The sequence below is a fragment of the Scardinius erythrophthalmus genome, assembly GCF_964197995.2.
Source record: "Scardinius erythrophthalmus genome assembly, chromosome: 25".
NCBI classification, from domain to species: Eukaryota; Metazoa; Chordata; class Actinopteri; order Cypriniformes; family Leuciscidae; genus Scardinius; species Scardinius erythrophthalmus.
This window is the reverse complement of record NC_138245.1, coordinates 16,250,293-16,272,363: the sequence shown is the minus strand read 5'-3', so window position 1 is coordinate 16,272,363 and position 22,071 is coordinate 16,250,293. Positions and strand designations below refer to the sequence as shown.

Below are 22,071 nucleotides of genomic sequence, written 5' to 3'. Positions count from 1 at the left end.
AATATGATCACGCTTACGTACACCCAACAAAAGTCTAGCCACAGAGTTTTGCACCATTTGAAGTCGGGAGATCGATCTTTGGTTTATTCCCACATAAAGAGAATTACAGTAATCAAGTCGGGTAGAGACAAATGCATGGATTACCTTTTCGCAATCTTTACGGGAGAGCCAGGGCTTTACTTTTGCAACAACTCTTAGATGGTAGAAGCTAGATTTTACAACCGAGTTTATCTGTTTATCAAATGTGAGGGAGCCATCAAATAGAACTCCTAAGTTTTTAACAGAGAACAGTTTCTGAGTTTCACAGTTTTTGAAAACAAGACAGCTGCTCCAAATTAGGATGTTGAGCATCATACCTATCGGAGGGACTAAACACGACAACCTCTGTTTTGGATTCATTTAGATTTAAAAAATGTAGTGACATCCAGCGTTTTATGTCAGTTAGGCAATCAAATAAAGGTTGCAGTGTTTTTGAATCCTTCAGTTTCATTGGCAGATAAATTTGAGTGTCGTCTGCAAAGCAGTGGAAAGAAACACCATGTTTCCTAAAGATGGTGCCCAACGGAAGCATGTACAGAGAGAAAAGAATAGGGGCTAAGATAGATCCCTGTGGAACACCAAAATTAAGAGGGGCTGCAGCAGAAGAAAATTCTCCAAGACAAACTGAAAAGCTTCTGTTCGACAGAAACGAATTGAACCATTTTAGAGCATTTCCCTTGATCCCTCCACAATGTTCAAGACGGGACATAAGGATATTATGGTCTATAGCAATCTGCAAGTAATCACATCATTACCTTATGGCACAAGCTGATTGGCCTCTGCTGATCCTGCAGCCAATGAGATTGCTTTCTCAACGTCCAAATAGTCTGGTTCAGTGTTAGCTCTGAAACCCTCCACCTCCCCCAGCTCCACCTGCCTAGATCTGCTACAGGATTTATGTAAGTCTATTTATGCAGCAGCAGCATATCTTACATGTTCACAGCAGTGTGTCTATCTATTAGCAGTAGCAAGTCCATACTTGCTCTGCAGCAGCAGTGTAGCAGATCTAGTCCACCAAGACCAAACTCTACTCACTTTCTCATTTTGAATATAATCAGTGACCCTACAACCTTATTCACAGTCTCAGTACCTCTGTGAAATCCGCATTTTGATTTTTCCTACTTTATTTCACGTTCACCATCAGGTAACAACCAAGCGGGCACAAGCTTGGTGTCAGAGTAAGAACAACATCCCATACTTTGAGACCAGTGCAAAGGAGGCCATCAACGTAGAGCAGGCTTTCCAGACCATCGCACGCAATGCACTCAAACAGGTACGTGTGTTGTTGAAATATGTGTTGCGTTAGGTGTGGAAACCAAGAGATAAACCCTAAGTATGCTTAGGGTTTTACATGTAAGCTAGGATATGCTTGCAGTGTATGTGATGCAAATTTCATCATAGTACACGCATTCATAGTACACGCATAGTCTGATTTTTCTGACTGCACATACAATGTATGTTCAGCTAACACTGGGCAACAATGCTCAGGCCTGTTGTTTCACTGCTGAAAAAGAAACCAATGAGATTAAACAACAACAAACTAACTGAGATGCAGCAACGATAGATGGATAATCGATAACAGATAATCTGATCTCTAGTTTTAATACATTTTATCGGTTATAACTTATGGAGAGAAATTGCAAAGACACTGAACATGGATGAAACTTTTTAGCACGCATGTGTCTAACACCCGTGTTCGCTCACGCTATCAAACTTTCGAAGGCTGTGCGTTTGGCTGTACACATACGCTAAAGGCCCGTTCACACCAAGGATAAGCATAACTATAACGTTTTAATCATTTTATTTGTATGAGAAAAGTGGAGTCCACAGCTATAACGATAACGACACCAGCTGATGAACGTTAGGAACTTTAACAGCCAATCAGAATCAATCAGCGCATTTTAAGTCGGCATGAAATCAAAATTAAACCCTATTTATGTTGTAAGTGCACACTACTAGGCTTGTGGTGAACAGCTCATCCGTGCAGGTTAATTCACAAAGAAAGCATTTGTCTTTGTAAGCTTTCACCAAAGCATGAAATTATACTTCCCCCTCTGGAATGGCCTTCCGTCTCTGATGACGTCAGTTTGACGGCTTGAGTAGAACATCCCCTCCAACTCTCGTCTGCTGCGAGCAAGCGGAATGGAACACCTACTTTTCTAGATCCAACCAATTCCCAGCAGAAAAAACAAGCCACGCCCTTTTTTTATGGACAAAGCGTCTGTGACGTCACCCATAGACTTTCTGAAGAACAGTTTTGAAGCCGTTTATGGGGGTATGGGCGGCGCCATCTTGGGAAATCCTAACCCCGCCCAACTTCTGACGCAGCTCGCATCACTCAGCTCGCTCTGCTACTCCGGTTATCTCTGTGTATATTTTAGGCAACGAAATATGTTATAAAACACCATACTAACTCTTTTCGTTTTCATTTAAAGAAATCTTAAACATTATAGCCATACAAATGTCGTTCAGGCAACGCATATTGATTATATTCACTGCACATAACGTTTGCCTATTTATAAAAAAACAAAATATAAAACACAAACCTGCCTCTTTTCGTTTTAAATTAAGGCTGTCAATCGATTAAAATTTTTAATCGCGATTAATCGCGTGATTGTCATGAGTTAACTCGCGATTAATCGCACATTTTTTATTTGTTCTAAATATACCTTAAATTTATACTTTTCAAGTTTGTAATACTCTAATCAACGTGGGCATTGATAAATATAGATGCTTTATGCAAATGTTTGTTTATTATTAAAACCATGGTCAATATAGCATGAAGACGAGACATGTTTCAAAGGTCAGATGTTTTTCAAAGAACTTGTTCATGTCTATTAGACACATGTAGAAAGAACAAAGAAATACCAGGTTCCAATTACTTCTCTTTCTTTGCACTGAGCAATTTACTAACACAAAAATGTTTAGATTTTTGCATGACAGGGCAGCTCTTCTGAAAATGCTAAATGTACATTTAGCATTTATTATTACATTGTAGTTTGTCTCTCTCTGTGCCCATTTTGATGAAGCTAAATTATCAATACATTCTCAATAAAACGTATATTTTACTGTTTCTGTTGTCAAACAACGGAATGAATTTGAAATGGTGACTGAAACGCGACCAAATAAACATAACCAGCTCTCCCTTCCAAGACGTTAATCTGCACAAAAATTCTGATAATCGAGCCGTCGTCTGGTGAAATCAAATACACATAAGCTAATATCCGTGCTCTGATTTCGGCTATATTTGTAAAATTAGAGAAGCAACATAATATCTGTGTTTAACTGAATTAAAGCGCTGCTCCTCCGCGTGAGACGCAGAGAGATAGAGAGAGAGAGAGAGCGAGAGAGAGAGAGGCGCGCGCGTGCTGAGAGAGCAGTACCGGCGGTACCGGTATATTCTCAGAAACTAAATAAGGTTTGGGCGCTTTGTTGAAGGGAAAAAATCGCTAAAGGGGTCTGCAATGTCGCTAAGTTGCCAACACTGTGTATCTCCATTTCTCCAACTAGGGGTTGGGTCACGGGTCAAACAGAAAATACGCGCTGCGTTAATCGAGCGTTAAAAAAATTAGTGCCGTTAATATGATTTTGCGTTAACGCGTTATTAACGCGCTAAATTTGACAGCCCTATTTTAAATATAATATAAAAATATTAAACATTTTAATATGGTCCAGGCAATATGTGCATTTGTACTAAACAAGAGATGTTACAGTAAACAACATTACAGATCATCTTCGTTGTATTAAAATTTAAAATGACAAAACTCAACCCAGTCTCTTTTTGTTAATTTTCAGTTTTATCAATATTAGCCATTATAAAAGTATAAGTAAAAGGTATAAGAAGCTATACAAATAAAGCAAACAATTCAGTCAAACATCAGCGCTCTAGTCTAACCATACAACGGTAAAGTTAAATAGCTTATAAAGTTATGAAACTTCCCCACAGTCAAAACGATTGCCCAGGGAACAAATTCTAGATTCACGAGACCAAAAATCGCCCGTTAGATATAGACAAGTCACAAGACGAATTATATCTCATGTTTAACCACTACAGAGACGCCAGAGTCAGCGGCAAACGTCAGAACGACTAGCCGAGGAAAGGCTGTTCCAGGCGGGGTACATGAACTCCGAGCGCCCGGTCATCGCTGGATCTCACAACTGGATAAAATTTTCATAAATCTTTAAACAAACCACAGATTTGAGCTTTAAACAACTACATTCTCGCCTGAAAAACTCTTAAAACTACATTTCATGATACAGAAACAGTAGTATTATCTTTCAACTGTGTTAAAAAATGGCGCTTCTTATGTTGTCATTCTCCTTGACGCAGCCTAAGCTGTCAATCAAAGTTAACCACGCCCTTATTTGTCATACATTTTATATCTAAATACGATCTAAACTAACGAGTTAGAAAAAAAATCACCCCCCTCACAGTTGTCAGGCACTCGGAAGCTATCGAAAAATACAATAAAAGTCCATGGGACCAACCTGTAAAAACATGAATTTATGCTGTGAAAACGGACATTTTAACATGGGGTCTATGGACATTTGCTCCCTTTTGGGACCTCCCTCTAGCGGATTTTCGATGTATTGCAGTTTTTCGCACTTCCGGGTAGGCTTCATTTTTCAGATTAGAATGTTGTCGCTTGGTCTGGACGCAAATATAATTATCGTCCTTTGTGTGAACGGGACTAAAGAGTTGATGTCAAAACTGAAGTATACTTTGTGGTTAACTGTACCCCTCTTTTTTATTTTTGTAGGAAACCGAAGTGGAGTTATACAACGAGTTTCCGGAGCCAATTAAACTAGACCGGAACGATAGAGCCAAGCCATCGGCAGAGACTTGTAGCTGCTGAGGACCTCCAGGGGGCGCAACGTTTCACGCTCAGCCTCTCTGGCCTCGTCTCTGCCTCACTCCCTCTCTCTCCCTCTCTCTCTCTTTCTCTCTCTCGCGTTCTTTTTCACCCCTCCCTCCCCCTCTTTCCCTCCCTTTACTCAATATAATCACTGGCCTTTGTAGACGAGCAGACTTCCTCTCATACACAGTTCGCATTCACAGCCTTAGACACAACACAAACACACACACTCACATATGCTCCAGAGGCTCAATCTGACACCCATTTCCGTACACGAATCCCGACACCTCACACCGGTTGTGCAGAATCATCACCTCGCCCACATAAAAAGTCTTCTCAACACTTGAATGGCTCTTGAGACTTTTTATATGATCTCATCCCGCAGTGCAATTGAAAAAATGTGTGATGTGAACGCTGAAAGATGGGGGGATGGGTGGAGGATCAGAGCATTGAAGCCGTATGTTGGAACCAGAACTACCCGCCATGTTCTTCATCATTCTGCTTGAAATAAAATGGTGGCCTGGCATAAAGCATGCAACATTTTCCTCTCAAAGTCGTGAACCCGAAAACGCTCCTCAGTTGGCGAGGTCCCGTAGCACTGGAGGTCTAACACTGCCCCCACTGTTACATCTGAGAACTGCAATTAATCCAGCGTACGCCCAATAGCTGTCCTCAAAATGGAAAACGAAAACATGAATTCCCAACCAAGTGATGGGAAATTTAGATATTACATTTAAATTATCTGCAATTCATACTATTATGACAATTAGTATTTCTCTGTATCTTTTTTTTTTTATTGTCAATCCTCATGTCAGCATGAAAGAATCGCCGCGAGTCTGCCATGAACATTTTTTTTTTTCATTTCATATCTTGCCTGAACTCTACCAGTAGCTCAGGATGGTAGAGAATTTAAGTGCTCAGTATCACTCAGATCTTTTCCTGTCTGTTCATTATTATTGTAATTATTATTATCTTTGTTGCATTATATACAAATAAACATAACTAGACAACATTGGGGAAAAACTGAATTGTTCATGACCATCAATGAAACAAAATGCACAGCATATACATTGTTCAAGATAAATGTATTTGAAAGTAATAATGGAAATAAAATTAAGTTGTTGAATAAATGTGTTGTGCACTGAGTTTTTGTTTTGGAGAAGTGATATCAACTGGAACTATTTGAAATGAACAAATTAAATGTGTCCACAAATCAACTATTAAATGTGAATGTTTATTTCTGTCATAATAAAAAAGGAACATCTACACAATGAATGCTTATCTGTCTTAATGGACATTTTAGGCATTTTCAATCTTTAAACTAGTCAGCTTTGGTCATTCTGAAGAGATGGGACTTCTACAGTATGCAAGGAAATACATTGTAATTCTGTTCTCAAGTTTTTGGTTTCTTGCTGGAACCCGTTCCCAGGAGCCATTGCTGGAGAGACCCGGTCGGCTTGGTCTGCTTCTCTGCTGCAAGTTTTCCTTCAGGTCCTTTAGCTGTAGACTCTTCATCAGGATTCTTCCTCTTAGTTGGCGAGGCAGTTTTCAGCCAGCTCATCATCATTTTGCTGCTGGCTGTTGGTTGAACGGTCTAGACAGGGCAGAAGGTGGAAGGTCAGTATTTAAATCAACAGGAATATCTATTAAGATATGATGCATATAAGTACAACTCCAATGACACTGTCATTTTGTCAAATTAAGTGTATTAGTGTCCATTAGGACAAAACATTTTGAATTCCAAAAATGTTACAAATATGATTTCCATCACTGAATCCTATTACATCATTTGAGATGTGGAAATGACACTGGTGGGATTTTTCAGATTTCTTTTTACAAAATTTACTATGTATGTATACTGTTTGCTATAGTTAGAGGATAAATTAACCAACGCATACCTTGGGTCTTTAGTGACCTGGGACGTCATTAATTTTTTTTAAGTTAGACATCAACCTTCTCAGTATTGCTCAATCAATTTATTATAAACAATTTAACCAGAAAAAAACAAGTAATAAAAACTCGGTGAGTGTTTTAGCGCAATTTTCTCACCTCATGGGATCACAACACTAAGAGATAGTAAATCTTTTCCTGGATTTTTTTTGTGCGTTCCCGAGATTAGACCTTCCTTAACATAATGCCGAAAACCCGAAGTCTCTAGGTGGTCTGGTTGAGGAGTAGATAGAAGTGCAAGATTGGTGCGCACAGACGCACAGAACAGAAATCATGAGTTAACAAGCGCAATTTCCGGGGGCAAATTGCGCTAAAAACTATAAAAGAATGCCTGTTTTCCCATTCATTTTAAAAATTGTATAGGGTCGCTAATGACCCGAGGTGTGTAACAGTGTGGTATATTTTTTTCTGCACTACAATAACTGAATCTTTGACGACTGAATAAGTGCAATTCACCTTTATACCACAAGTTGACAATGATGAAGTGACGTTTCACTCATAGTTACCGCAGGCAGAAAACAAAAGAATAGGAAGTATCATCAGCAAAACTTGAAATGGCTCAGTGATTTACTGCAGAGTAAGTACTGAATGCAGTCAAATATTAGTGTTACTGTCACTTGATGGTGGATATGGTGAAGAAGCTGTCTGCAATCTAAATATTAATTTTGAAGATGTTGAAAATTATAGATTTAAGTATATGTTTAAGATCGCAAATATGAGCCAGATGCTGAATGTATTGGAAAATGAGCTCTGACAAGGACAGTGATGATGGTGTAAAACATCTGTTCAAACTCAACCCTTCCAAGCTCCGAAAGGTAACAAAATATGCTTTGTTTTATTCTACTGTAATTGTTACTCTAATATCAGGAGAGTTTTATATTATCGCCATAGGTAGAGATTAATCCGTGTCAGATATAGATCCTGGTCGCTAAAGACCCGAATATGAAATAATGATTGGTGAAACATTCATGCATTTAAGGGTTAAATAAACTTGTGTAAAAAGTGTTTAAAAAAAAACAAACAAAAAAAACATTCACCTTCTTAACCGTGGGGTCTACAGGCCGCAGACACTCTGGGGAGTTGTTGCGGGAATTGTTGACCAGTGACGAGACGGGGTGAAAGGTCAGAGAGGACTTTGGCTGAAGTAATTTCATGGCTTCCAGTGACTTCACTTCTCCAAAGTCCAACCACCGTCTTACTTCATCCTCTCCGTCCAGCAAAGCCGGCATCCTGTTACAAAACACATTAAATCAAGGTTAATTTCCCTCATTACAATAAAGCGCGGTACGACACTGTTTTGATGTCACGTGAAAAGAGTCATCATATTTATGTTCTCAACCTGTCATGGATGCTTTGTAGATTTGGAGAGGCGTCTACAGTAATAACAGTGTAAGTGTACAGCACTTCTCCACCACCAGGAGGAGTCCAGGAGTCAAAGAGCCCTGCTATTGTCAGCAGTCGCCACCCGGTCCAGTCACTGTCATCTTGATCACTCTTCGGTTCCTGTGTGCTTTGTGGACTGGGCACTTGTCCTCCTTGGCTTTGTGGGAAATATATGAAGAAAGGCTGTTTCTCTTTCTCCAGTCGCCTCCATTCATAGAAGCCGTCGGCTAGAATGACACAGCGCTGGCCTTTCAAAAGAGGATCCTGTACAATACATTTCCAGCAACAAGTCATTTGTCTGTCCACAGCATATTAGAGGATATTTGATGTTTCATAATAGAGTGCAACAGACAGTGTTCTCCCACTTTTTTAGAAGCCTTGGCTCTGGAAGTATTTTTCCCCATACATTTTTCCTATTTTTTCTTCTGCTCACCAAGACCGCATTTATTTGATCAAAAATCCAGTAAAACAGTAATATTGTGAAATATTATTACAATTTAAAATAATTGTTTCTGTTGTAATATATCGTAAAATGTAATCTATACCTGTGATGCAATCTTTTTGTAACATTACAAAAGTTTTTACTGTAACTTTTGATAAATTGAATGTGTCCTTGTTAAATAATAATAATTTATTTCAAAGAAAAAAAGGAAAAATCTTACTGACCTCAACATTTTTTAACAGTATTTACATATATACAAAGAAGTTACAAAGAAGAGCATAGGGAGACCGACTCAATTACATGATCATTACTGAGGGTGAGTAAATCCTGGGGTAATTTTCATTTTTCATTTTGGGTGAACTATCCCTTTAACAACATTGTAGCTCACAATAGTTCTGTATTAAATGGTTTATAAGTTACTGTTAAAAATCAGGTATCCTATAGATACAATCTATTAGATTTTTTCTTTAGGAACATCACTGTTACACTCTATTATGCAGAGTTGAATTTTGGACCAATAACATTTCACTGTGGGCGGGGCTTCACTGCTAATATAGAATAAATAAGGATGTCTAATGTACCTTATAAGACTTCTTTTCTAGCAAGCTCTCACTGCGACAGTTAGAGGTGTTGTACTGCATCTTATTGGGGTCATTCTCTTTGAACCATGCCGGGACGAGACCCCAGCGCATCGCTGCCAGCACACACTCATCTACAGGAGCATCCTATGGAAAGTGGTTTATTTAAGAGTTATTCTTCAGCAACAAAAGTTGTGTGTATATGTTTTGACAAATTGACATGCCTTGTTGAAGTGTCTGTTGGACAGCAGCACAGGACTGAAGGACTGAGGACTCTTGTTGTATGAGGGCCGGTATTTGTCGGTGTCTCCATCCTTCCACCGGGGCCGGTGTCGTTGTCCTGTTCGGTCTCGATACCGAGAGGCGCGACTGAGCTCATCCGGCGCAAGAGTGCAAGCCGTTCTCCCGCACATCCTGGCAATATTAACCAATGCCTTAAACAAAATAACAGTAGTGTTTGGCATTACTTAGTTAAAAAGAATACAAACAGTAAATGAATGCAACTCATATAAAAAGATGAAACGAGAAACAAATATTTAGTTTGATTATATATATATATATATATATATATATATATATATATATATATATATATATATATATATATATATATATATATATAATGTTATATCCACAAATGTGAATGGGCATCACAGAAAAACCTACTTTTTACTCGTTTTAAAATACCTGATAAAATAATCATCAATAATAATCAATTTACAACGCACAACACATACGCTATTTTTCGTTTATTATTATCTCAGTGTTTTATTTTATTCGTTTAGTTTGGTTCGTTACTAAAAAACTGTTGCAAAAAGTTATTCACGGTTTCTTTTACGTAATGACGTCAAACGTCATCGCGCGGTTTCTGACGTCCCAGGGAAGGGAATCGTCTCTTGACTTAGCTATGAAAAAGTTCCTTACTTCTCTTCTAAAAATCAGTTACTATTAGCTCACCCAATGATTCGCGGCTCATTACAAATCGGGCAAATATGTTCTCGGTTCAATTACTGAATCGACAACCGCTCGTAACGTTACATACTTCAGTAAACAGACTGTAAAAAAAAAAAGGAAAAAAAAAAGGTTCAACTCATGGTTCAACCATTTCATTTAAGATCCGACTCACAAGAACGATTCGTTCGTGAAGCAGTAACGTTAACGTTAGCTGTCAGGCCGTTCAAACTGCAGTAACATCACCGTTAGCTCATTTTACGCGTACTTTAAATCCTTAAACGGTTGCACACTGTTTAATTTTACATCAATACTTCACCTCAAAGCTTTTTTATATGTGATTCGGCTAACTGTTAGACTGCTAACGTTAGTTACATGCAACGGTTTCTGTACACCCAGAGTTTGCTGTCTTCATAAACTGGCAAACACGATACAGATGCATTTACAAATAATAGACACTACTAACATAAGGTAAAGTACATTCTCACCAGTCGAGAAGAAGTCCTTATTTTGAGGTAAAGATTGTAAAAGCAGAAAGAGCAACGATGTGGACGCTCACAAGTGTGTAAACACGAAATAGCGCCCTCTGTCAGGACAACCGGTCATAACACTTCAAATCAATGCTTTGCATACAGAATCGGTTATACGAACGGTAGACTCCAATAATTAACAAAACATTTGTTTTTATTTTCAAACACACACACACATACATGCAACAGCAATGTTTAGAAGTAGTTTATAAAATGTCAGATACATACGACTAAATTCAACATGAACTGAAATAAATGACAACATAAGCATGAATTTACAAACGCTGATATTTCCAATTACAATACCTTTATACAAGCTTTATTTCCTTTTACTCATATAAAAACTCAAAAATAACGAGTTCTTTCTCTATCCAATGTAGTAACAAAATACTATCAACACTATGACAACAGCTTTAAAGAGATAGTTCAACCAAAAATGACAATTCTGTCATCTTTTACTCACCCTCATGTCATCCCAAAACCTGTATGACTTTATTTCTTATGTGGAATGTCTCAGCGTTTATGTCCATACAGTGAAAGTAAATTGTCACCAAAACGTTTAGGTTAACAACATTCTTCAAAATATCTTCCTTTATGTTCCAAAGAGGAAAGAAAGTTATACAGGTTTAGAACGACATGAGGGTGAGTAAATGACGACAGAATGTGATTTTTGGGAGAACTGTCGCTATCACAATATCAAACCATTCTGGTAATCAGTTGCATTTGGAACTGTACAGAAAGACAAAAAATAAATGGTAAACTCAAGGTGCCATACTTCTGGCAAGTCAGTGGCACTTGAAACCCATAGTGTCAAACACCTGTATTTATCACAACTAGCCATGTCAGGTCTTATTTTGGATAGAGAGTAGTCATGTATAACGAACAATTATGTTAAATGTTCATTTACGTGTTCTTCAAGTTGTCTGAATGAAGTGTCCATAGCCAACAAACATATGAATGAAAACACATCACATTTTTAGCTGCCGGTCATATTTATCCATCTAAGAGTTTGAGAATACTTTCTCTCTCTTTTAAAGCTTTCCACGCCTGATCTTTCTCTTTTTTTGTTGGAGTGCGTTTCTTTTGCCTGGCTGCCATGATGCGACGGAAGGCCTCCATGACCTCGTTATCAGCCACGCGGACCCGCTGTCGAAGCTCCTGTTTTCGCATCTCTTCCCGTGCCAACCTGCATGAACAGGACGAAAAGAGAAATGTGACATTCCTGAAAAATCACATTAAGCCTTGTATTTCACAATGCAGACGGGGAAAAATAATACCACAAGATATTTCTAGTTCAAATTCTCAAAATACACAGCTGGCTGCGTCAATACAGTTGTCATCTGACTAAAAGAAAATCACAACTTGTCACAACAGACTGCTCCCTCTAACTCTTTGAAAGATTACGGGCTTATTTTCATGAGCCAGATTTCATCTTGTGCTGACGGCAGTCTTGGTCTGGATCTGAAGCTCTTTCGGTGAGACTCACTTGAGCAGCTCCTGCTTGCGTGAGCGGTTGTGGGCAGTCAGAGCTTTGAGCTCAGCCTGTCTTTTCTGCAGCTCAGCCAGCACCTCGTCTTCAGATTCTCCTCCGACACCTTGCCTCTCGTCAGAGTCCAGCAGCCCCTGAGACACCAGCTCCTCTCTTATACGAGCCTCCAGAGAGCGTGTGTGAGGCACACTGGGGAAAACAGAACGAGCAAATATTCAGTGAACTTAAATATTGTGCACGTTATTATTACAGAGAAAACTTTTTTTTTTTTTTTAATCTTTCATCAAACTGTAATTGCTTTCTCTGCCTCTGAAACAACTTTCAGTTTTGGATGATGTCACCCAGGCCATGGAAGCAATTGAATAATCTTATTCTTAACCAATAGCTAAATATCTTGTTATCACGTTCATGTCCACTCTTCACCATTCGATCAATTCCCAAATTCACAGTTTTTTCCCATCAATGAATGACCAGTTTCTATGTAAAATGAGTCAATGAAAAAATATGACTGGTTGGCTGAACAACTAGTTAAAGGACAAGTTCGGTATTTTACACTTAAAGCCCTGTTTACAGATCGTTTCTGATGAAATAGAACGGTTAAGATTAAAATTTTGACATATGCTGCTGTCCCGAGAATTTTAGGTTTCTTTCGCTTTCCCCCCACCTACACAATGGCTGCATAGGTGCACTCGAACATATCCTTCCTAAAACGCATTAAACTTTCGTTTACAAAGAGATGAAACTCACTGAGTGGTCAGGGGTGTTCACTGATATGCTCATACAAAAATCGCTGCAAAAAATGCTTTCCAACAGGTTTTATCGTAGTTTTTGTCCAACTCCATTGACTTGTATTGGATGAGCTGTGTGAGGTACGGTATTACTCCGCCGCTTCTTCTTCTGCTTCTTCTGTGTATTCAATGAAATGCCAGTGGTTTGCTTGCAATTGGCAAAGGTGCATTATCGCCACCAACTGGGCTGGAGTGTCTATTATTCAAGCTCTCAACAGAAGAATCTACGGGTGTGAGACGTTTGGAAAAATAGATCCACAGTTTTACAACGAATGGTAAAACACCTGTTGGAAAGCATCTTTTGCAGCGATTTTTGTATGAGCATATCAGTGAACACCTCTGACCACTCGGTGAGTTTCATCTCTTTGTAAACGAAAGTTTAATGTGTTTTAGGAAGGAGTGTTCCAGTGCACCTATACAGCCATTCTAGAGGTTTTGGGGAAAGCGAAAGAAACCTAAAATTCTCGGGACAGCAGCATGTGTCCAAATTTTAATCTTAACCGTTCTATTTCATCAGAAACGATCTGTAAACAGGGCTTTAAGTGTAAAATACCGAACTTGTCCTTTAACTAATCGATCTTAACTGGCCCTATGTAATTATACTGGTTCACCCGATTGGACATGTTTCTGTTTGCATAAGATGTGTTCTTGTATTCAAATGCAATTCGACAGACAACAACAAAATGTCAGAACGAGAGTCAAGAGGTGTTAATACAACTGTTCAAAAGTTTCGGGTCAGTTAGCAAAGACATTAAATAGCATAAAAAGTGACAGTAATTATATTTATTTAAATTATTTTATGTTTTTTTTGTATTTACCTGAAGGCTTTACCCTGGCTACGAGGTGACGTACCGGCCCCATCATCCTTCCCTGGAATGTCTGGAATAGGGGAATCCTCCATAGGAGATATGATGTTTTCCTACATGCATGAAAAGGATATAACTGAAATAAAGCACTGATATAAACTGAGCTGTAACAAATCTTGCACAATATAATGACTTATCTTAGCAAATGATGAGTCACTGACCTCAACAAGCGCTTGTAGAAGCCGCTGAGTGAGAGGGCCAAAGGGACAGCCGTCGTCAGGAGGTTCATGCTGAGTCTCTGATTTCTTCAGTAGGGCGTCTACATCTACACAAACCAGAATAGTCAAGGATAAAAGAAACAGATGCAAAAAATGCAACCAGAATCAGGATACATCTTTAATGACATGGTTACCTTTAGCATCCAGTTCAGAAAGAGGACCCATTATGCTTTTTTTCTTGTCATTGGCTCTGGCTCCCTCTCTTTGCTCCTCTAACAGGTCCTCTTGAGCCCAGCGTTGGGAATAGTGCTTTCCGAGAGCTGGGATCTGCAAGAAAAAACACCAGTCAGGGCTCAGAAGTGAACAATCAACACAAAATCCATTTAACAGACATTCTCCGAATACAGAATCGGCTGAAGGAAAAGAAAGAGAAAGCTGCAATAATGTAGCCTGACTACGTCAGACTTCCTACTTCCGCTCAATTTCATTTCGCTTCTGTAGTCAGTCTGAGATAGCAGCCTATCTTTCAGTTTTCCAGCGGCCTTCGGACGGCCGGGCCAATCAACAAACAGAGGGCGGGCTGAGAGCCGTGACGTAGATGCTGATTGTACTGTGGATGCGTAGATTTACTTCATATAATCTGCAAAAGTCGTTCACAGCCATGTTCACTCTGGTATTTCGCTCGATGGTTTTGTTTTCGCATCATACATGTGTTTACAGTGGAAGTTAGATGCGGCTGAGCATGCGCATAACACACGCCATAACCAAACGTCTTGTGATTGGCTTACGGGTAACCAATGATTTTAAACTTCAGACAAGCACCCCCCGCGAGAAAGAAAACACTTCTCTATTATGCCATGCCAGACTCTGTCTACAAAGCAAAGCGAAGTAGCAGAGTTTGGTATTACCAGGCTAGCAATAATGCAGAGCAAGAACTGGATTCTAAAAGATCTTTACCTTGTAGTACTCAGCTTCATCTTCAGGGGGTTTGAGCAGCTCATCCAGAACTCTGATCTCTTCATTCGTGATGTCTGCACAGTAAGGCTCCACTGAGGCCCAGAATCTGTTTTACACACATAAAAAAAACACTTGTTTGGTACGATTTTTAAAAAAATGATTTTGAACGAATCTCTTATGCTCAACAAGGCTAAATGTATTTGAGCAAAAATACAGTACAACAGTAATATTGTGAAATGTTATTACAATTTAAATTAACTTTTTTTCTATTTTAATATATTTTAAAATGTAATTCATTCCTGTGATGGAAAAGCAAAATTTTCAGCATCATTCCTCCAGTCTTCAGCGTCACGTGATCCTTCAGAAATCATTCTGATATGCTGATTTGATGCTCAAGAAACACTTCTTATTATTATCAATGTTGATAACAGTTGTGCTTCTAATTAACAATGTTTATGTCTTTAATATTTCTTTAATATATATATATATATGCAGCACAAGTCTGTCATATAGGCTACACAAAATTATCATGAGAACATTATAATTATGTGCTTGGGACATGGATTTTAATGGTGAGTCTTTTGTTTTTGTTATCAGGCTTTCAATAATTATAAAAAATCCGGAAGTATACAGTCAAACCAAAAATTATTTAGACACCAGATATCATTTTTGTGCAGGAAGTGCAGGACACAATAGTTCTTTATAATAAAGTGGGTGCAGGACACAATAGTTAATTTATGTAAGTGAGGATAGCGAAAATAAAGTAAATTGTTACATATTATACCCACAAATTCTTCATACATTAAAATGTATAAAAATTTGGGACCAAAAATTATTCAGACGCTTTGACCTGACCAAGTTTTGCTTAAGTGTTTTTTCTTTAATTGCTAATGTGACCTTTTTACACCTCAGACTGAACAAAATCAAGCATTGCTTGGTAATTGGTCGACCTAAATCGGTATTATCTAATTGTGTACTTAAATTTAACAGCTGACAGCTATTCAACCTAATTCATTTGAGAGACAGTCTAACAGAAGGATGGCCAAAACCGGTGAACTGATTTGATAACTCTGAGTTGTCATATTGTATTACCATTTTCTGAACTATAGCGAATAAACTGTGATAATGTGAGAAATGTTGAAGGTGTCTGAATAAATTTTGGTTTGCCTGTATTTATTGGCGAATATATCAGTTCTAAGCTTTCAAATATACAGAATTATTGGTCGATATTGACCAAAATTGTCATATTGGCGCATCCCTAATAAAAAGTTCAAATGAACAGCATTGATTTGGGAGAGAATTTTTTTTGAAACATCATAAATGTCTCTTTTGATCAATTTAATACATCCTTCCTGAATTCAAGTTCAGGCTTGCATGCTTGTGTTTAAATAATTAAATTAAAATCTTTAACTGGATACTGATAACTTAATATTTCTCCTTTGAAATCAATAAAGCATGAAATGAGAAAGAATTGATATTTGATTTAATTTCATACCTAGCGTTTATGTTAGCAAAAATCTGATCTGTATCTTAAATCTATCAACCAACCTGTTGGGAGCATCATTTTTAGGATTGCGGGGTATATCTTGGGGGTCCACTTCAAATTCAAAGTCCTGGACCTTGGTCTGTATGTTCTTAGACTTCGGTCTGCCAGGCCCAGGTCCGGGACCATGACTTCCCTTTCCATCAAGCTTCTGTTTTTTGGGCTTGGAATGGCGAGAAGAGGCTGCGAGATCTGGATCCTTCCCTAATTTCAGAAATCTTTTGTCCCCTTTTTTGTCCTGCCAGTCTGTAAGAATCTGTTTCAGAGAAAAAAAACATAAACAACTTTAGACATGGGCAGTAGGTGGGGAAAAGACAAATAGAAAAACATTACTTTTCACCTGTCTCTGTTCTTCCAGCGCTCTAAGACGTCGGCTCGCAGAGGATAGGAGTGTTTCCAGCTCAAGCTGAAGCGTGTCCAGCTCTTCAATGCCAATGCCGTCATCTTCTGAGCGGCTGAGTACTGCAGTGTAGCGTGGACACACTTTCACATGGTCCACAGGTTTGAAGTCATAGTACTTCAGAGGGGGACAGTCCTTCAGTTCACTCATCTTCTCATTAACAGGAACCTATATCTGAATTTTTTTTTTTTTACAAATAAAGTCAGGGTTGTGCGAGGTATCCAAAAGGGTATGAATAATTCCTTACTATTAATGAGGAACACAAGACTGTAAATGATTTTGTTTATGTTGTAAAGGCATGGTTGCTAGTGACAATGCCAATGTTGCACGTATTGCAACCCTGTATTCTCTCTCACACTGTTATGTAATATTGAGCACCACATACATGAGAGCAGTGTGAGATCATGAGCAGCCACTGTAAGCTAACGGCTACGTGCTAATTCAACTACATGCTGTTCAAACCACAGAGAACCAATTGTAAGATTTATCAATAAATATTCACATTGCATACAATGAAAAGCTTATAACGAAAATAAAATAAAAAATATGCTGAAAGTCAAAACAGGAGGATAACCTGAATTCGTACAAAACATTTATTCATAAAATATAATTGTTTACCTCCGATAAAGGGGCATCCATTACTGACTAAACCATTATCCCAGCACGGGGGAGAACATTCGCCGATTAAATTTTATTTAATTCTATGTGTATTACAGGTAATTTAGTATGATCAACGTGTATTTAATCAACACGTCTAGACCAGTTTTGTGTACCATATGTAAAATCATCATTCAAGATCAGATAAATACTCAAACTTGACAGTTAACGTCCACAACATTACAGCGCAGGGTGTGGAATGGTACATTCCTGACTGAAGCGCGTCCAAGCAGTATAAATAAAGATTATTTCTTTCTAGAGACTCACATGCTGTCTCAAACCACAAAAGAGATAATGTTTATTTCAGCACAGTAATATTTTTAGACAAACGCCTCTTTGGCTGTAATGTATTTGACCTGTCGCGTTATTTGCCATATAAGGAAGAAAAAGCGAATCAAGGTAAGATTGCTACTGGGCTCGACCGTAAATATAAGAATAGATGTGAAATGCGCATGGGCGTTTTGGTGTTTTTATCATTTTCGCTCAATTTCACCGTTTCTTAAAATAGAAACTATAACAACTTGTATTTGAATGAAAATGCATTTGATCATCCACCATTCACTCGTATACATTCAAATCATGAGCGCATGATAATTGAACTTATTGCACTTCTAATAGGTATATTACAGAAATGTGAGAACGCAATGGAGGCGTGATTTCTCATCTCTAGGCGTGGCGTGCGGACTTCCGTCTTCCTCCACAGACCTCATATAAAATGGTAAGAGATTTACATTTCTAGAAAGTTGCTTCGATTGTTTTTATTATACCGCTAGCAGTCAAATGACCTAATAAACAGCATACCCGTAAAATAATTGCTAGCGATCACAGCAGTGTTTTGTTGGTTTATTTGATCGAGTGATGTTAGTCTGTCTTGGTTTATGCTAGCTGGCTAACGTCAGTGATTTTGCAGGCAAAGCCTCTTTTTGGCAGAATCAAAACATTACATGCACGTTTTGCTCACATTTCACTGTATAGATACAATATTTAGTAAATGACGTGTTAAATTCATTCAGACCAACCAATCTTGTTAAGAAGTGATTTTAGGCAGATGAATGACACTAGCAACTAAATGATTGACTCGAGCTCAATGGAATGACCAAGACCAAACCAGCTCTTCCACCCACAATCATATTTCTGTGTTAATAATTAAAATTATACCGACTTTTTTTTTTTTTTTTGGAGGAATATTTCAGTATTTGTTAAATGATTTATCCGTGCGCATCATTGTTATTTATTGTTATTATTTTAATTAATGTGCGCTCGTAATCTTTAATCAAAACAACTTCCCCTCCCACTTGTGGTGACGTGTTTACTGGCGCGAGGGCGGGACAACCTGTCAATCACATGATATCAAAGCAATAGCAAACCACAACCATCCAATCTATTCCAATGGACAAAATAAAGTCCTGCCCGACATTTTTTTTTAGCATTTGCCCTGCTGTTCCACTCAGATATAGAAGAAAGTAGAGAGGAAAAGACTATCACAACTTCCGTTTCATGCAGACTTTAATTAAATATGACATTTTTTATATGTAGACGGCGACATTGCGACCCTACCTGAATGCAGTGCGCGCCACTCTTCAAGCAGCCCTGTGTCTGGAGAACTTCTCCTCTCAGGTGGTGGAGCGACACAACAAGCCTGAGGTGGAGGTTAGGTGAGGAAATCACTCATAAACCCCACGTCCTCCCTCTATATATGATGTGTTTTTAACTGATAAACGTGTGCAATGTATGTCTTTCAATACAGGAGCAGCAAAGAGCTTCTGTTGCAGCCGGTGGTCATAAGCCGCAATGACAAGGAGAAGGTCCTGGTCGAGGGGTCTATAAACTCAGTGAGAGTCAGCATTGCTGTCAAACAGGTATGAAGATGAACCGCTGAAAACAGATGTAGTGATGCAAGTCTTTTTCTTGCCATCATCTTCTAAAGATATTCATGGTCTTCTTAGGCCGATGAGATTGAGAAGATCCTCTGCCATAAATTTATGAGGTTCATGATGATGCGAGCAGAGAACTTCTTTATCCTGCGGAGGAAACCTGTTGAGGTACGATCTGTTGTGAAGAACAAACAAGGGATGCAGAAATATACAATTTATTAAAGGGTAACTCTCGCCAAATTGCAACCTAGGCTATTTTTGTTAATCTACCCGAGTCAAACATTCGTGTAAAAGCATAATTAGAATGGAAACGCCACTTTTAAGATTGACCGTATTTTCGTTTTCGATCAAAATGCCTTTTGAATGGGAGTGCTAGGGGCACTACAATGATAGCATCAAAATCGCTATTTTTAAAACACTAAGGAGGCTCGACACAACATGAAACTGTGCTTGAAGTATCACCAGGGGCTCTACACATGAACTCGAGGACTGATAACATTGTTTGTGTACACAAAGTTTACTAAAAAAAGGTTTTGTACGACTCACTTTATCAGTTAGTGTTTCCGGTGGCTGGAATTTTGTCAGTCAAAAGTAGTCGACTACTTTTACACGATTGTTTGACTCGGGTAGGTTATCAAAAATAGCCTTGGTTGCAATTTGGCGAGAGTTACCCTTTAAACCAAACACGCATATCATGCAAGTCTTTTTGATGGAGTCATGTAGGACTTTGGAGCAAATGCTGCATAATGTAGCTTCACATCAGGCTATTTTTGTAAATCATGGAATATTTTTTGAAATGCTAAATAATGTGTAAGTGAAGCAAGTAAACTGATATTACCATGTTTTCTGATTTCCTCTTTTGTGCATTTCAGGGCTATGACATCAGCTTCCTCATCACCAACTTCCACACAGAACAGATGTATAAACACAAGCTGGTGGACTTTGTCATCCATTTCATGGAGGAGATCGACAAAGAGATCAGCGAGATGAAGCTGTCGGTCAACGCTCGGGCCCGAATTGTCGCAGAGGAATTCCTCAAGAACGTATGTTTGAGATGTTGCAAGTATATCTTTTAACAGACATATTTAGAAGAACAGAAAGTCATTTTTTAATCTTTTTATATATATATTTTTTCTGTTCTAGTTCTGAGGATGCTTGTCTACATTCCTAATACCCTTCAGAGATTGGTGTTGCTTTGGTTCCTGCGGACAGAAACATTCAAAGTTTTTAAAATCTCCTCAAAGAGCAAAGGGAAAAGAGTTTATTAGTTAGCATCCAAGCAAGAAGATCTACAGGAACAACTGGCCAGTCCTGCAGCACTATATGCATTCCCCTTTGCCTTCTGTTCAAGGTGCTCCTTGTGCCCATGGATATTAACAATTGTACATTTAGTCAAGAATTTATAACTCTCGTTTTCTGATGTTAGAAAAAAAAAGAAAACACACAGTCAAGGCAGGTCCTTAAAAGTATTACCTGTAATTAATATTGATGGGCACAGGAATCTTGTTGTTGGACTGTATTTTTTTTTTTTTCTTCTGTTGTCTTTTATATACATGTACTCATGTGCTTAATTTTTGTTACAAAGAAAGAAAATAATCAATTTAATGTTAAAAGAGATCATGAGGGGGAAAAAATAAGAAAAAATGTTGGCACAGATATAAAACTCCAATAAGATAATTATAAAAAAAAAACGGCGTAAAAACAAACAAAATTTCAATAAAAATATATTGTGCTTTCTGTACCTCTTTGGATTTATTTCTAAATTGCATTCACTTCTTTTTCTTGCTCATTTTTTCAAATTGCACTTTATGGTGTAGTTATTACTCCTCTTATGATTATGCTCTCAATCCACTTCTGTTAATTGATCTTTCTGCAGTTTTTGTTAGTTCTTATTTATCGGCTTTTTTTCTTATACAATGCCATCTGAGACATGTATTGAGCGAAGTTATTACATTGATAGGTCAATTGTGTTACTCATGCATTCTGTGCTTTGATGAGAATCGTAAAGCTAGAATGAGTACGGAAGTGGATATTGATCCTCAAATGCTTAAAAATCAATACAGAAGTCCTTTTGTGATCTATCATTTTGAGCGTGATGACTTGAAAAGATTGGTAACAATGGATTGTCCAGTCAATTAATTGTAATCTGACTGTGATAATAGCTTGTTATTATGTTAATTGCTCTTGTGAGGACACAATAACAACACGATCAGATTGATTTGCAAGAAATATAAAACAAAGCAGCCTGGCTTTATGAATTGAATGAATGGTACACAGAGAATGATTTTGTGGTTAGTAGGGTTCACTGTTTATTGAAACCTTTAAAAGATAACTGTTAGACTACAGTAAAGTAATCAAGCAATCCTAAGCCACTCCAACATTTCGTTACTTTTTTTTCTTTGCTGCTGTGCTGTTTTTATTGAACAAAAGTGCATTTTTTTTAATTATAGCCAAGGCTTTAAATGCATTGTGATTGTGTGATGGCACCTTGCAAACCTTGAGTCAGAAAGGCCAGTGTTATCATGGGTATTTGTATTTACAACACCTGCCATCAGCCCTTTGTTCTCAATGGGGACAGGCAGTGAAATATATATTATTTTTTATCCTAAA

At 38.1% G+C, this 22,071-nt stretch overlaps 4 protein-coding genes across 6 annotated transcripts in view; 2 read left to right on the top strand and 2 right to left on the bottom strand.

The window, feature by feature from the left end:
• rab7a (RAB7a, member RAS oncogene family) overlaps window positions 1–6,168 on the top strand; it is a 17,976-nt gene extending 11,808 nt beyond the window's left edge. The window contains exons 5-6 of the mRNA XM_081357938.1: window positions 1,184–1,312; window positions 4,800–6,168. Of these exons, the coding sequence (XP_081214064.1) occupies window positions 1,184–1,312; window positions 4,800–4,895 (225 nt within the window). The 3' untranslated portion in view covers window positions 4,896–6,168. The remainder of the gene's footprint in view (window positions 1–1,183; window positions 1,313–4,799) is intronic.
• On the bottom strand, window positions 5,694–10,818 carry hmces (5-hydroxymethylcytosine binding, ES cell specific). Of its 2 annotated transcripts, none has more exons than XM_081357936.1 (6): window positions 10,688–10,818; window positions 9,473–9,682; window positions 9,252–9,395; window positions 8,185–8,492; window positions 7,883–8,075; window positions 5,694–6,489 (listed from the first exon to the last, which is right to left on the bottom strand). In XM_081357936.1, exons 2-6 carry the CDS (start codon window positions 9,659–9,661, stop codon window positions 6,289–6,291), a joined length of 1,035 nt encoding a protein of 344 aa, XP_081214062.1. In that variant the 5' UTR covers window positions 9,662–9,682; window positions 10,688–10,818; the 3' UTR covers window positions 5,694–6,288. The 2 variants fall into 2 exon arrangements, with proteins under 2 accessions (XP_081214062.1, XP_081214063.1); XM_081357937.1 differs by having other exon boundaries at window positions 6,111–6,489; window positions 9,473–9,662; window positions 10,688–10,795.
• Window positions 10,813–17,931, bottom strand: tada3l (transcriptional adaptor 3-like). Its single transcript, XM_081357935.1, has 9 exons — window positions 17,549–17,931; window positions 16,871–17,104; window positions 16,536–16,786; window positions 14,988–15,093; window positions 14,225–14,357; window positions 14,034–14,137; window positions 13,825–13,925; window positions 12,216–12,407; window positions 10,813–11,915 (listed from the first exon to the last, which is right to left on the bottom strand). Exons 2-9 carry the CDS (start codon window positions 17,078–17,080, stop codon window positions 11,723–11,725), a joined length of 1,290 nt encoding a protein of 429 aa, XP_081214061.1. The 5' UTR covers window positions 17,081–17,104; window positions 17,549–17,931; the 3' UTR covers window positions 10,813–11,722.
• On the top strand, window positions 16,944–22,071 carry arpc4l (actin related protein 2/3 complex, subunit 4, like). 2 transcript variants are annotated; one of them, XM_081357940.1, is made up of 7 exons: window positions 16,944–17,159; window positions 18,206–18,305; window positions 19,124–19,242; window positions 19,335–19,446; window positions 19,534–19,629; window positions 20,334–20,504; window positions 20,605–22,071. In XM_081357940.1, the coding sequence occupies exons 2-7, from the start codon at window positions 18,303–18,305 to the stop codon at window positions 20,608–20,610; spliced, it is 507 nt and encodes a 168-aa protein (XP_081214066.1). In that variant the 5' UTR covers window positions 16,944–17,159; window positions 18,206–18,302; the 3' UTR covers window positions 20,611–22,071. The 2 variants fall into 2 exon arrangements, with proteins under 2 accessions (XP_081214066.1, XP_081214065.1); XM_081357939.1 differs by lacking the exon at window positions 16,944–17,159 and adding an exon at window positions 17,762–17,986.